The sequence below is a fragment of the Pelophylax lessonae genome (assembly GCF_965119305.1).
Source record: "Pelophylax lessonae genome assembly, chromosome: 12".
Lineage (NCBI taxonomy): Eukaryota > Metazoa > Chordata > Amphibia > Anura > Ranidae > Pelophylax > Pelophylax lessonae.
The window spans coordinates 86,201,786-86,216,521 of NC_138779.1; the positions used below are offsets into that span (position 1 = coordinate 86,201,786).

The 14,736-nt window shown below is 42.7% G+C and overlaps 1 protein-coding gene across 1 annotated transcript in view; it reads right to left on the reverse strand.

Annotated features, from left to right (window-relative positions):
- LOC309568625 (uncharacterized protein) overlaps positions 1-14,736 on the reverse strand; it is a 92,639-nt gene that overhangs the window by 70,690 nt on the left and 7,213 nt on the right. Inside the window, exon 2 of the mRNA XM_082274347.1 lies at positions 1,276-1,369. Coding sequence (XP_082130473.1) covers positions 1,276-1,369 — 94 coding nt within the window. The remainder of the gene's footprint in view (positions 1-1,275; positions 1,370-14,736) is intronic.

A 14,736-nucleotide genomic window follows, 5' to 3' on the forward strand; every position in this document is an offset into this window, starting at 1 on the left:
CAAAGCCTCGTTCAGGTAACAAACTGTGTTTAATGCGCCCAACAAAACACCACAAAATGAATATACTGTAAGAACTCATGATAACAAATGATACTGTTCCCATCTATGGGTTTCACTTAATTTTAAAAAATGTGGCCTGTCTGTTTTTTTAGAGCATTTTTATGTGTTGTGAGGCCCATAGGAGTCTTTTACATTGCATGTACAGTGGCAACGCGGTAAAAAAAAAAAAATTTGAAAAATGCCGAAAAGCGAACACGAACATGAACCTGGCTTCGGGTTCTTACATATGGTACTGGTGTACGAATGAAGGATCTCCATGGCAGAAAGTTCCTACTCAAAAAACATGAGTATGGTCTGTATAGCGTGTGCGTTTACATGCGCATATGCACATATACGTGTAGAAAAAAATCTTATAATATATTCAACAGGGGAGATTTGATTTAAGCGCTTACTCACTTGTACTTATCCACCTGTGTGACCAAGACTTTATTAAAAAACGCACAAACACCTAAAAATGTGGCATTTTGGGCACATGCATGAGCATGTTGGTCTGAGGAATGCAAATATATTCTTACATATACTGTATTATTCCAAACAAAAATAGTTTTAAAGACTATGAGGTCCTAAAGAAGCGATTTGATGTGAAACGCATTGACCTCCTGGGATGTATCTGGCGTAGATATTGTGAATAGTATACATGGCAAATATTTTGGGATTAAAATCCCATATATTTTTATTGTGATTTTAATTTTGTAAAGAAATTCTCCTTAGCCCCCGTTCACACTAAGGCGACCTGTGAGGCGACCTGGTCGCCTCACAGGTCGCCTCCCATAGGGAAGCTGCGGACCCGTTCTAATAGGAGCGACGCAAGTCGCTCCGACTTAGAAAAAGGGTCCGGAGCTTCTTTGGGGCGACCAGGAGGCGACCGCCATAGACTTCAATGTTATGAAGTCCGTGGCGGCCGCTCCGAGGTCGCGGCGCGCTGCTCGCTTATGGGGGCTTATGTGTCTGTCCCCTCTTATACCAGTTATTTTTTATTTTTTTTTGTGGTTATAGTTTTAAAGACACAGACATGAGATTTAATGTTCTTGTTTATAATGCACTGATAACATAAAAAAAGGAAAGGGGAAGTGGCTGTGTAATGTCAACCAATCATCTTCCAGCAAGCAATAGCTTTGTATAGGTTAGAAATTTTACATTTGATTGGCTTCCACTGACTGCGGCTTCTCTTGCAGTTACCTGGCATGTGATACCAGACCTCTGATAGGTACTTACCGGACCAAACGGTGTAGGGATCAGCTCCTGGTGTCGTGGTCGAAGATTTGGCAAAGGCACATCACAAGAATCGCTGTTTTGCGACATTATCGGCCTGTGGAAGAGATGAAACAATTAACTAGAGATGACACTGATGATTCAAAACCATCAGAACTAATGGACCCAGCAGGCTGGTACAAAGCTGTGACCACAGAGATACAACGATCCTCTAAAACAGTGGTTCTCAAATCCGGTCCTCGGGACCCACCAACAGGCCAGGTTTGCAAGATAACTAAATTACATCACAGGTGATCTCATTTGCTTCTCAGTGATTGCAGTATTCTAGTCTGCATCCCCCAAGGTAATACTTAAAATCTGGCCTGTTAGTGGGTCCCGAGGACCGGATTTGAGAACCACTGCTCTAAAACACTGCAAAGAGCTGTTTACAAGGGGACAGATAGAAATGCTGCTTTTTGGGGTTCAGTTAAAGTGGAAGTCCACAGTATATATTCTGTATAGTATAATCAAGCATACTGCGCAGGCCAGTAAATTATGCAGTCATTCTCACTGTGCATACAATTGCAAAAGATGTGTAGGAACGGTGGACCTAAGGGGCAAAATAAAAAATAAGAAATATATATTGTGTACTTTCTATTACACATGACGGTATTTTATAGTATACCATCCTCTGATTTTTATGAATTTATATAATTTTATATCATCTTGCTTCTTAGCCCTGGTGAAGGGGGAGCTTTGAGCCCCCATAACATACTGGATTTATATTCTTAATTTTATCAAGAACAATTTTTAAAAATTCTACTGCACTGGCATGAATTTGTGGCGCTCTCACCCTTTTACACTACGTTCAGACTGTGCATACAATGTCAGGTTTCTTTCTCGCTTCACTTCCAAAGGTGCTTTTAGAAATGGCAGCATAAATGACTATCGCTGACTTCTAGGAGTGAAGTGGTCATGTGCACAGGGCATTATTAATGCATGAAATAACGTTTATGCTGCCAACAATGATCATTTATGCCAAGAACCAAGGGTGGATCACCCACAAGCCTACCTTGGGGGGGGGGGGGTCTGGGGATCCACAGGTAGAAACAATTGGGTGCCATATTTTAGCAAAAATGGTTTGGATGGTTATAAAGCTGTTAACTTTCTACCTGCTTACAACCCCAGCACTCACCTGGCTACTCTGTAAAGCCATCTTATGACGATCAGCAAATGAACCTGGAAGTTCTCAGCTATGAGCACCTCTAGGTTCAGAGCTTTAGAATCCTGGAAGCAGCTGGGTAAGCTGAATTTTGGAACTCTGTGTATCTGATTTGCATGGACTGGGAGGTAGGCTGTTATATTACATTTTTGTTTTAGGATTCAAATATACTTTACATTCCCATTACACAACACACATTATGTAATCCCACATACATGTTTATTATTTCACCTATTTACTATTGTGGGGATTTTTCCTTGTTTTATATCAAATTTATTTGGTGTTTTGATTTTGTTTTTTTTTTAAGTCGGGTGTCCCCCAGGCTGTGTCTCATTGGTGGTTTAGTTGCCTTCATCTCCACCAATCCTTAAAGCTAAAGTTTAATCTGCTCATATTTTGCTTTCTCAGGTCCCCCCTCCCCCCCCCCCAAGCATCAGCATACTAATGAACTTCTTACTTAAATTTTAATGACATACTTTATTTTAGACTCAGTTTTGTCATCACTGGGTCTATGTGCTGCTCTATGCATTTCAGGCAGATTATGACTGGTGGGAGAGGCCAGCACCGCAGTGGGGTGGCTCTTAGGAGGGGCTATGCAATTATCAAAATGCCTTGATGGGTAGATGTCAGTCTGGAGGAGTGGGCACTTCCAGGCAGGCTTTATTTGCATATGGACTGCCCTGCTGAGCCTCTATTATTTGATAAAACTGAAAGTCAATAAAGAAAGGGGTGAGAAAGGAACAATCAGGGTGGGGAGAAAAGAGTGAGATGATGCTGGATGTCCTCCAGCCAGGTAAAGAGGTTGGCTTTATGTGACTTGCTGCGCCTAATAATACACATTGTAAAAGGATCATAGTGTACAGTAAATTCAGAGTAGTCAATTACAGTACAGGAGAGGAGCCCATACAGCTGTGCAAGGCTGAACGTAAGGCTGAAGGTCAGCTTTAATCGCAGTGATTGGCAGATACAGCCACAATATACTGCTTCCTATTACTACTTCATACTTCTCTTTTTCTTTTAGTCTAGGAATTTGTCAACAGGAAATACCTGTTAAAGTTGCTACAGGGTGCGGATTTCCTGTTAATCCAAGTCAGCCAAGAACTAAATCTGGCCATACAAAACTTCACATACAATGATAAAGACACATAACAGAGGTATACACTGCTAAGTGAAGGGGAAAGATCCACTTTTCTTGAAAAAGCCAAGCTAAGCCCAGCCCTTCCCATGTCCCAAGCTTTCCTATTGGTCCCTTAATAAAAAAGGAGCTCTTCCTGACCAATAAAGAGGCTCAGGTGTGGCTTAGCTTGACTTTTACAGGAAAGGTCAGGATTTGCATATAACCCCAGCGGCCCCTGTCTGTGGTTCTTCAAATTACATAGTTACATAGTAGGTGAGGTTGAATAAAGACAATAGTCCATCCAGTTCAACCTGTGTAGGTGTGTGTGGCTGTAATCATCTCCCATACCCCTGAATGTTCTGATCCTTGAGATGTACGTCCAATAGTATTTTGAAAGCCACCACACTACCTGCAGAAAGCACCTCTTGTGGTAGAGAATTCCACAATCTTGTAGCCCTAACAGTAAAGAACCCTCCTCGTTGCCTGAGGTTAAAACGCTTCTCCTCTAATCGCATTGTATGCCCTCGAGTCCTCATGCAATTCCTTCGAATGAACAGCTTTTTTTCTAAGCTGAGATCCCCATTAAGATATTTATAAATTGCTATCATGTCCCCCCTCAGACGTCTCTTCTCCAGGGAAAATAAATCAAGCGATTGCAGACGCTCTTCATAGTTAAGGTCCTCCAATCCCCTAATCAGTTTAGTTGCCCTTCTCTGGACCCTCTCCAGCTCCAACACATCCCTCCTGAGGACTGGCGACCAGAACTGGACAGAATACTCCAGATGCGGTCGGACCAGAGTTTTATAAAAGTGGAAGGATTATAGTCTTATCTCTGGAATACATCCCTTTCTTTATGCATGCTAATATTTTGCTGGCTTTGGCAGCTGCCGCTTGACATTGCATGCTGTTGCCTAATCTATCATCAACCAAGACTCCCAGATCTTTCTCCATTTTTGATTCCCCCAAGGGATCCCCTCCTAACGTGTATTGTGCTTTTATGTTTTTAGTCCCCAAGTGCAAAACCTTACACTTCTCCACGTTAAACCTCATTTGCCAAGTCATTGCCCACTCCGTTATTTTGTCCAGGTCATTCTGTAGGATATCTGCTTCATGCTGTGCAGTTATTGCCCTGCCCAATTTTGTGTCATCTGCAAAAACTGATATAGAGCTACTGATCCCGTCCTCAATGCTGTTTATGAATAAATTGAACAAGGTTGGTCCCAGGACTGAGCCCTGGGGCATTTTGTCATCTAGCTTTCACTGAAGCCAACTTCTGCCAAGAGTAGAAAAGAATTATGGAGGCTACCACGGTGAAGATTGTGGAAATGCCAGTCCTCAAGCGGTTATTCTGATCCTTGTGGAAATGCCAGTCCTCAAGCTGGTATGCTGATCCTTGTGGAAATGCCAGTCCCTTAGCTGTTATGCTGATCCTTGTAGAAATGCCAGTCCTCCAGCAGTTATGCTGATGCTTGTGGAAATGCCAGCCCCTTAGCTAGTATTGCTGATTCTTGTGGGAATGCCAGTCCTCTAGTTGTTATGCCGGTTCTAGTGGGAATGCCAGTCCTAGCGGTTATGCTGATCCTTGAGGGAATGCCAGTCCCTTAGCTAGTATGCTGATCCTTGTAGAAATGCCAGTCCTCCAGCGGTTATGCTGATCACTGTAGAAATGCCAGTCCTCCAGCGGTTATGCTGATCACTGTGGAAATGCCAGTCCCTTAGCTGTAATGCTGATGCTTGTGGAAATGCCAGTCCCTTAGCTAGTATGCTGATCCGTGTGGGAATGCCAGTCCTCTAGCTGGTATGCTGATCCTTGTGGAAATGCCAGTCCCTTAGCTGTTATGCTGATCCTTGTGGGAATGCCAGTCCCTTAGCTAGTATGCTGATCCTTGTGGAAATGCCAGTCCCTTAGCTATTATGCCAATCCTAGTGGGAATGCCAGTCCCTTAGCTAGTATGCTGATCATTGTGGGAATGCCAGTCCTCTAGTTGTTATGCCGATCCTAGTGGGAATGCCAGTCCCTTAGCTGTTATGCCGATTCTAGTGGGAATGCCAGTCCTCTAGCGGTTATGCTGATCCTTGTGGGAATGCCAGTCCTCTAGCTGGTATGCTGATCCTTGTGGAAATGCCAGTCCCTTAGCTTGTATGCTGATGCTTGTGGGAATGCCAGTCCCTTAGCTTGTATGCTGATCCTTGTGGGAATGCCAGTCCTCTAGCTGGTATGCTGATCCTTGTGGAAATGCCAGTCCCTTAGCTTGTATGCTGATCCTTGTGGGAATGCCAGTCCTCTAGCTGGTATGCTGATCCTTGTGGAAATGCCAGTCCCTTAGCCGTTATGCTGATCCTTGTGGAAATGCCAGTCCCTTAACTATTATGCCAATCCTAGTGGGAATGCCAGTCCCTTAGCTGGTATGCTGATCCTTGTGGAAATGCCAGTCCTCTAGCTGTTATGCTGATCATTGTGGAAATGCCAGTCCTCTAGCTGTTATGCTGATCATTGTGGAAATGCCAGTCCTCTAGCTTTTATGCTGATCCTTGTGGAAATGCCAGTCCTCTAGCTGCTATGCTGATTCTTAGAACGCTCCCCGAGTCACTGATTTGGTACGGGTTAAGCAATAACAAATGTTCATTTTTTCTGACAACTGTGTTCAGCATGCTCATGCCGGGTCTGTGACAAATTGCAGGCAGACAGCCAGGTAGGTGCCATTTTCAGTTCAGATCAGTAATAGTAGCCCCCCCCCATACCAGATGTACTTTAAACATTTTGTCATTGTATCATTTTTCATTTCCCAAACTGTGTTTCTGTCAGGTTTACTTTAAAACAATCCGATTCTTAGCCCGTAAGGGACATTGTCCCCTAAGGTCAGAGCGACAGGTTCTCTTGTAAGAAGCAAATAAAAAAAAAAGAATAAACTGCGCTAGTGTAGAAATAATAAACCAAAGCGAGCTGCGACTATTTTGTGAGATATACACAATACAAACATACAATAAACATAAGTTGTGCTAATAGTGAATGTCCAAAAAAATCAGTTGATATCAAATCAAACCACAGGTGATGAAATAAGGAACCCTTGATGTGATAAAACACTGCTGTCCTTCACCATAAATAGGGTTAGGTAACACCACCACCACCAAAGGCTAAAATGCTCTCTTACCAGATCCTATTGACCCTGTATTAGGAAGTCAGTGATGCTTTTGGCTTAATACCAAGCCGGGGACTTTATATAGTCCAGGGTCCTCTCATATAATCAACACACCGATACTCAAATGGTAACATCATAGAGACACCCAAAAACATAAAGAGCTCCACATAGAGTAAGATTGTTAACACTTTTCATTATATGTCCTAAAAGATTGCACTTACTGACAACTTAAAATCGCCTTTCAAACAAACACGCCGGCCAGCATGTAAAACTCAACCCGTCCTTCCGGGATCGCAATTGTGGTGAAGTCAGCAAGTCCCTTCACCCTACGCGTTTCCTCATACGTTGACATCTTCCGGGGTACAGAAGAAGAACTCCCCCGGGGTCCTCCACCCTTCCAGCACAGCCCTGTCCTAATCCTGTGTAAACGCTGTCCCCGATGGTGTCAGATCTTCCATGGGATGGCCTTCTTCCTCCTCCTGGACTAGTGGCAGTGGTCTGGTCGCTCAAGCCTCAAGCACTTTATTCTGGAAAGAGGTCACATAACCCTCCATACCGAGAAGTACAGGGAATTTACCCAGAGCTACCATGGAGAGGCAGGATAGCACAGCTGATGGGTTCTTACAATAAAGCCTGTCACTTTCTCCTGGACCCAAAGGTTTTACCCCCTTTAATGACCAGGCCATTTTTTGCAATTTGGCACTGTGTGACTTTAACTGGTAATTGCGCAGTCATGCAATGAAGTACCCAAATAATATGTATGTCTTTTTTTCCCCACAAATAGCACTTTCTTTTGGTGGTATTTGATCACCTGCGTTTTTTATTTTTTGCGATATAAATGAAAAAATTTCATTTTCTACTTTTTCTAATTTTTGTCATACATTTAGGCAAAAATTTATATATATATATATATATATCAAAAATTTCCTTTTTGTTATTTTTTAAGCACCAACATTTTTTAATAATTAAAATGAATTATTTCTCACACATGCAAAAAATCTCACAGGAGAAGCAGCAGAATGTATTTTGGGGTGTCATTTCACATATGTGTGAGCAATATATCATTTAGTGACAAGTTTGTGTAAAGAAATAAATAAAACATTTGTAATTTTCCCATAACTTGTGGCAAAATATAAAATATTCCATGGAATCAACATGCCTCTCTGCAAATAACTTAGGATGTCTACTTTCCGAAAATAGGTCATTTGGGGGGGGGGGGGGGGGGGTTGTGCTGTCTTGGCATTACATGGCCTCCGAAACAGTTAAAGGTAGTGAGGACTCAGTAAAATCAACAAATTTACGTCCTTAGAAAACTTGAAGGCATTGATTGGTTTTCGGGGTCCTGTACGCGGCTAGACTGCCAAAAAAAGTCTCACACATGGGGTATCCCTATACTCAGGAGAAGCAGCAGAATATATTTTGGGGTGTCATTTCACATGGCATGTTTGAGCAATATATCATTTAAGTGACAACTTTGTGTAAAAAAAAAAAAAAAAAAAAAAGGTTTTCCCGAAACTTGTGCCAAAATATAAAATATTCCATGGACTCAATATGCATCTTAGCAAATAGCTTGGGGTGTCTACTTTCCAAAAAGGGGTAATTTGGGGGGTGTTTGAACTGTCCTGGCATTTTTTGCCCAATATTAGAAGCTTATGCCCCACATCACCCACTCTTCTAACCACTTGAAGACCAAGCCTTTTCTGACACTTTTTGTTTACATTAACCACTTGCCGACCGCCGCACGACTATCTACGTCGGCGGTCAGCCCCTCACAGGCAAACTAACGTAGGGCTACGTTGCTTGCTTGTGAGGGTCTAGGGAGCGAGCGCGCGCCCCCGGAGGCGCGCTCCCGCTCCCGCATGGTCACGGACCCCCCCGCGCGTGTGACCAGCGGACCCGATGTCCGCCGGCCACTCGGCGATCGGCGGGGGAGAGGGAGAATGTCAGGCAGCTTGTGTAAACAAACTGCCTGTCATTCTCCTCGCTGCAAAGACACTGATCACTCGGATCTAGTATGTAGATCCGTTGATCAGTGTCCTTACAGCTAGAGCCACAGCCAATCACAGTAGAAACCACGCCCCTAGGGACACACACAGCCCCTCCCTTCCAAATAAAGTTAACCCCTTCACTACCAGTGTATTTTTACAGTAACAGTGCATATGTATAGCACTGATTACTGTAGAAATGTCACTGGTAACCCCAAAAGTGTCAAAAATGTCAGTCAAGGGTCCGATCTGTCCACCGCAAAGTCGCAGTACCGCAAAAAAAATCGCAGATCGCCGCCATTACGCGTTAAAAAAAAAAACAACAAAAATGACAAAAATCTTTCCCTTTGTTAGTAAACGCGATAACTTTTGCGCAAACCAATCAAAATACGCTTTTTGCGATTTTTTTTACCAAACATAGGTAGCATAAAACAAATTGGCCGAAAATTTTTAAAAATTTTGATTTTTACATTTTTTTTTGGGGGAATTTCATATAAAAAAATGTGAAAAATATTGCTATTTTTGCAAAATTGACGCTCTTTTTTTGTTTATAGCGCGTGATCAAAAAATCGCACAGGTGATCAAATACCACCAAAAGAAAGCTCTGTTTGTGGGAAAAAAAGGACGTCAAATTCGTTTAGGTACAGCATCGCACGACCGCGCAATTGTCCGTTAAAGTCACGCAGTGCCGAATCGCAAAATACCCCCTGGTCGGAATGGGGGTAAAATCTTCCGGGGCTTAAGTGGTTAAAAATGTATTTTTCTTTTTTACTAGAAATTACTTTGAACCCCCAAACCTTATATATTTTTTAAAGCAGAGACTCTACATAACAAAATGGTGGGTGTTTCAAATTTTTTTGTCATGGTATTTGAGCAGAGATTTTCCAAACGCAATTTTTTTTGGGGGGGGGGGGAAACACTTTTTTTTAATGTAATGCACAAATACAATATATATTGCCCAAATGTTAGGTAAAACATAAAAGATGATCTTATGCCGAGTACATAGATAAAAAACATTACATGCTTTAAAATTGTGCACGTCCGTGCAGCGGCAACAAACTACGTACATTTAAAAGCCTTAAAAGGTTACCACTTTAGATTTAAAGAGGTCTACGGCAAGAATTACTGCCCTCGATCTGATGTTTGCGGCGATACCTCACATGCATTGCGCAATTGCTGTTTACATATGACACCAGACCGATGCTTGCGTTCGCCTTTGCGTGCAAACACAGGGGGACAGGGGGGCTTAAATTTTTTTTTATCTATTTATTTTGCTTTTTTTTATTTCATTTTGACACCTTCCCTTTCATTTTTTTTTTTTAATCTTTTTTTATTGATATCACAGGGAATTTAAATATCCCCTATAAAAGCAATAAGTAGTGACAGGTACTCTTTTGTAAAAAAAATTTGGGTCTATTAGACTCTAGATCTCTCCTCTGCCCTTAAAATATCTAACCACACCAAGATTGGTGTGATAAGACGGTTTTCCATTTTCCCAATGGCGCTGTTTATATCTGGCGACAAGGGAGTCATGAAATGCTCGTAGCTTCCGGTATCTTAGGCAATTCTGGTCTCCAATCAGCTCTATGGTCAGCTGACAGAACCACTGGCTGCAGTTTTGGGTTGCCCTGTGGGACAGGAGAGCCTGTGAAAGGCCCTTCCCACTGCTTGTAAAAGAAGTCTAGCGGCTAATTATCCACTAGGATTGATTTTACATGAAAGCCAACCGCTGGCTGTAAAAAACAATACAAAGATGATGCCTAAATCTGCAGGCATCATCCTGGTATGACCATTCAAAGTCCAGCAACGTACCAGTACGTTGTGGTCCTTGTTGGGCATATATTGTAAGGTTCTTTTTTTTTTCCATGCAGCCTGTGGGCTGAACGAAAAAAGAGAACCTAACAGATTCCTCCATTCTCATTGATTGATGTGGATGTAGAAACCTCTGTCAGAAAGTGTGTGGTATGCCCACCATTAGACCTCCCAACATCCACCCACTTCTAATGATAGGCATTCATGCAATGTTTTTTTTCGGGCTAAACGGGGGAAAAAAAAGAACATAGCAGATTCCTCCATTCACATAGATCGATGTGGATAAAGAAATCTCTGCCAAGAAAAGTGTTAAAAAAAAATATATGGCAAAGCATAGGGGAGATCCGCCCTCTGTGTCCACCCCATCCCCTATGCTTCGCCATATATGCTCTTTTTTTAACTGGGGTGGTGAAATCACCTCCTACACCACTGCAATCATTGATTTGCATATACGCTGAGAGCAAACGCTGTTGCTTTAAGAATAAACAAATCAGTGATGCAGCTTATGGGCGTACTTGCAAAGCAAACAATGGTTAACAATAAAACACAGTAATAAAACCTTTAAAATATAATAGTATACAGTGCAGTAAAACAGTAGAATGGTGGTATCTGCAAAGAAAACTTTGGTGAACAATGTAAACACAGCAACAATAAAACACTACATTATAATAGCATAAAGTACAGTAGAATGGTGGTATCTGCAAAGCAAACTGTAACAGTAACAATAAAACATTACAGTATAGCAGTATATTATAAAGTACAGTATAAAGTACAGTAAGACAGTTAGAACAGAAGATTAACTCAATAAAATGACAACTATCTTTGGGGTTTTTTTTTATTTTATTTTTTTTACTTTTTTTGTAACTGTAAAAATTTTTTGACAAACAAAGCAAGGCGCTTCTAAGGGCAGTAACTAAAAGCATTTATTAAAAAAGGTTTAAAAACACTCACATAGGGCTGGATGGGACATGAGCAACATAAGGCATGATCGTCCAAGATCAATCTGGGATCTTCTGGGCCACAGTGCTTAGGTACGGACAACCGGAGCTCCTCTCAGCTGTGTGCAGCGTGAGAACCCTGGCAACAGAGCAGGGACTTGAGCGGCCGGTATTCTGTCACGCGGGTGGATGGGCGGTTACATGTTTCGGAGCATGCGTAGCTCCTTCGTCAGACCTAAGCACTGTGGCCCAGAACATCCCGGATGGATGTTGGACGATCGTGCCTTATGTTGCTCATTTCCCATCCAGCCCTATGTGAGTGTTTTTAAACCTATTTTAATAAATGCTTTTAGTTACTGCACTTAGAGGCACCTTGCTTTTTTTGTCTTGATTATCTCCAGAGCAGCTTCTCCTCTCAAGTGCTGCCCAGGTGCAGTGACCTACACACTCCCTGACAAAATCCACAGAAGCGCCCATACAAACACACTTTTTTTCTGTAAAAAAAAAAAACTTTAAATGCTCCAGGCTAGGGTCTCTCAAAATGCGATAGTCATCTAACATCTTTCGAGACCCTGTGTGTAAGTAAGTGTGCCCTAGACTGTGCCGTGCTGTACTCTATACTAATACTCTACTAGTGTGTGGCAGCGACTGAAACAGTCCCCGATACAGAGACCAGGTTGGCCAAAACAAGAGGGACAAAATAAAAGCGGGTTTTACGCCTATATCCACGTTCTCTACAGACACGACATCTCCTTTGGGGTACTCTTTGGGTAGGGGTACCAGGGAGGACATCCGGAAAATGCCTCTCATGCAGCCGGCTCACTGCATCTGGACTGTGAATTTGGGCCACAGCACCTCCTGGATACAGAAGGGCTGTGATGATTTCTTCCTAGAATTTTAGGAAGGATCCTTTTCTTCCTGACGCTTTGTATAACATATATAACATATAAGCGTTCAGCAGAGCCAATTGGAATAAGTATACAGACACTTTCTTGCACCAGCATCTGGCCTTACAGGCAATTAAGTACGGCACCATCATCTGGTCATTGAAGTCCACTCCTCCCATGTTAAGGTTGTATTCATGGACACAGAGGGGCTTCCCAACAACACCAGTCACCGTTGTAATTTGGACTGTCATATCCGAGTGAATGGAGGACAGAACTAAAACATTCTGTGTCCCTCCACTTCACTGCAAGCAGGCTCTCTCCCCCCATCTAAGTCAGGAATCTGCAAGACATTGGGGGAACCCCCGGCGATTAGGTCACACGGTGCCACATGTGCCAATTCCAGAATCAAAAAGGTGAATTAAAAAGTGTCACGCTTGTGTAATAATTGTCCACATATAAATGGTACCCCTTGCCGAAAAAGGGTGACACCAAGTCCCAAACAATCTTGCCGCTGCTCCCCATGTAGTCTGGGCAGTTGGGGGGGCTCCACATTTCTATCTTTTCCCTCATAAATCTGGAAACTACATGTATAGCCTGTGGCCTTGTCACAGAGCTTATACATCTTGACCTCATATCTGGCATGCTTGCTGGGCGGAAACTGTTTAAAAGCAAGTGTATGGTGAACAAGATCGGCGCTAATTCAAGATATAATCAAGTGAAAATAGTGAATGTGCTGAGAAACGAAATCAGCGCTTAATAAAACACAATACAGCAATAATAAATAATAACTATGATACTGTGAATAAATCCAAAGTGAAACATTGGATTTATTCACAGTATCATAGTTATTTATTATTGCTGTATTGTGTTTTATTAAGCACCGATTTCGTTTCTCAGCACATTCACGATTTTCACTTGATTATATCTTGAATTAGCGCCCATCTTGTTCACCATACACATTGCAATTAACGGTGGGGACACCGATTCAGATTGGCAGCTTTTTCGTTTCACCATTCAGTATTACCCGCTTGCTTATATCAAACCCCTCGGGTAGCGCACTGGTCCTCGTTTTTATTTGTTTAAAAGCAAGGTGGCCAGAAAATTTAATCAGGGACTCATCAATGCAGACAGCTTGTTGGGGTGTATACAAGACTGCAAACTTTTGGTTGAAGTGATTTAGAGGGGCCGAATTTTGTGGAGCCGGTCATATTCAGGGTCACCCCGAAGGCGACAGAGTTCATTGTCACTGAAAAGTGCATGAACTGCAAGATTTGCTCTTATCTAGTCCTGGTCATGGCAGCAGAGAACACGAGCATATGATGAATTGGGTCAGTGGACCAATATGACCGCAACTCACTCTTTTTAGTAATGCCCATGAGGAGGGATAGGCCCAGAAAGGTTTTAAATTCGGAAACAGGGATTCGTTTCCATGCAAAATCTCTGGCAAGGGTCAAATTTGGATTCGCGGCAAGGAATTGATTGACATATAAATTGCTTTGGTCCACAATAGATCTGTACAGATCTTCTGTGAAAAACCGCTCATAAAAACCAAGGGGAGTAAAATCGGCTGTTTCCACCTGAATTCCAGGTTGGCCGGTGAATGGGGGGGGGGGGGTATGGAGTACAGGCGCTGCAAAAGTGGTGGGCTCCCAATCAGGATTTGCAAGCGCATCAAGGACACTATGGGCCTGTTACCAAGTGTTACCAAGTGCTGGTTTGACTATGACCAGAATTTACTAGGCTGCTGGTGCTTGCCAGTTCACCAGAAGGTTGAGCGGCACTAGTACCGACACTCTGCTACATACAAGAACCCTGCGATTATTGCGCCTCAGCAACAGAAGAACGGGGTCTGGTTCGCCTGACCTTAGCAGGGACCACTACTTTGTCAGCAGAGCTATCTGTCAGGGTGCCGCTGCTCTCTACAGGTTTGAATACTGAGCCTGATTCTGACAGTGAGGCTTCCCCCATCGCTCTCATCTGTCATGCTCAGCATCATGTAGGCCTTTTCACTAGTGTACCTCTGTTTGGGCATTTTGGCAAATAAATTTATAGGTACCTAGTGTGACTCGCAGATAATAAAGCACCTGGTTGTCAAGGACTGTTTGAACCGCTACCAAAAAATGTAACTGCTAGTGCTAGCAGAAAGAAGGCCTGACTCTGCTAACGCTGCGGTTTAGTATGCTGTGTATTGGAAGGGACAGTAATCTGGTACCCTAAACCTATCTGGGAGAGACCCTAACTACCACTAACTGCCTCTTAAACTAACTTGCGTCACAAGTGACACTAAAACAGTTATCAGTAAATTATCTGTATACTGTATATAGTGACACTGACAGGGAGTGAAAGGGTTAAGTGGGGGGGGGTGATCAGGGGGTGACAAATGT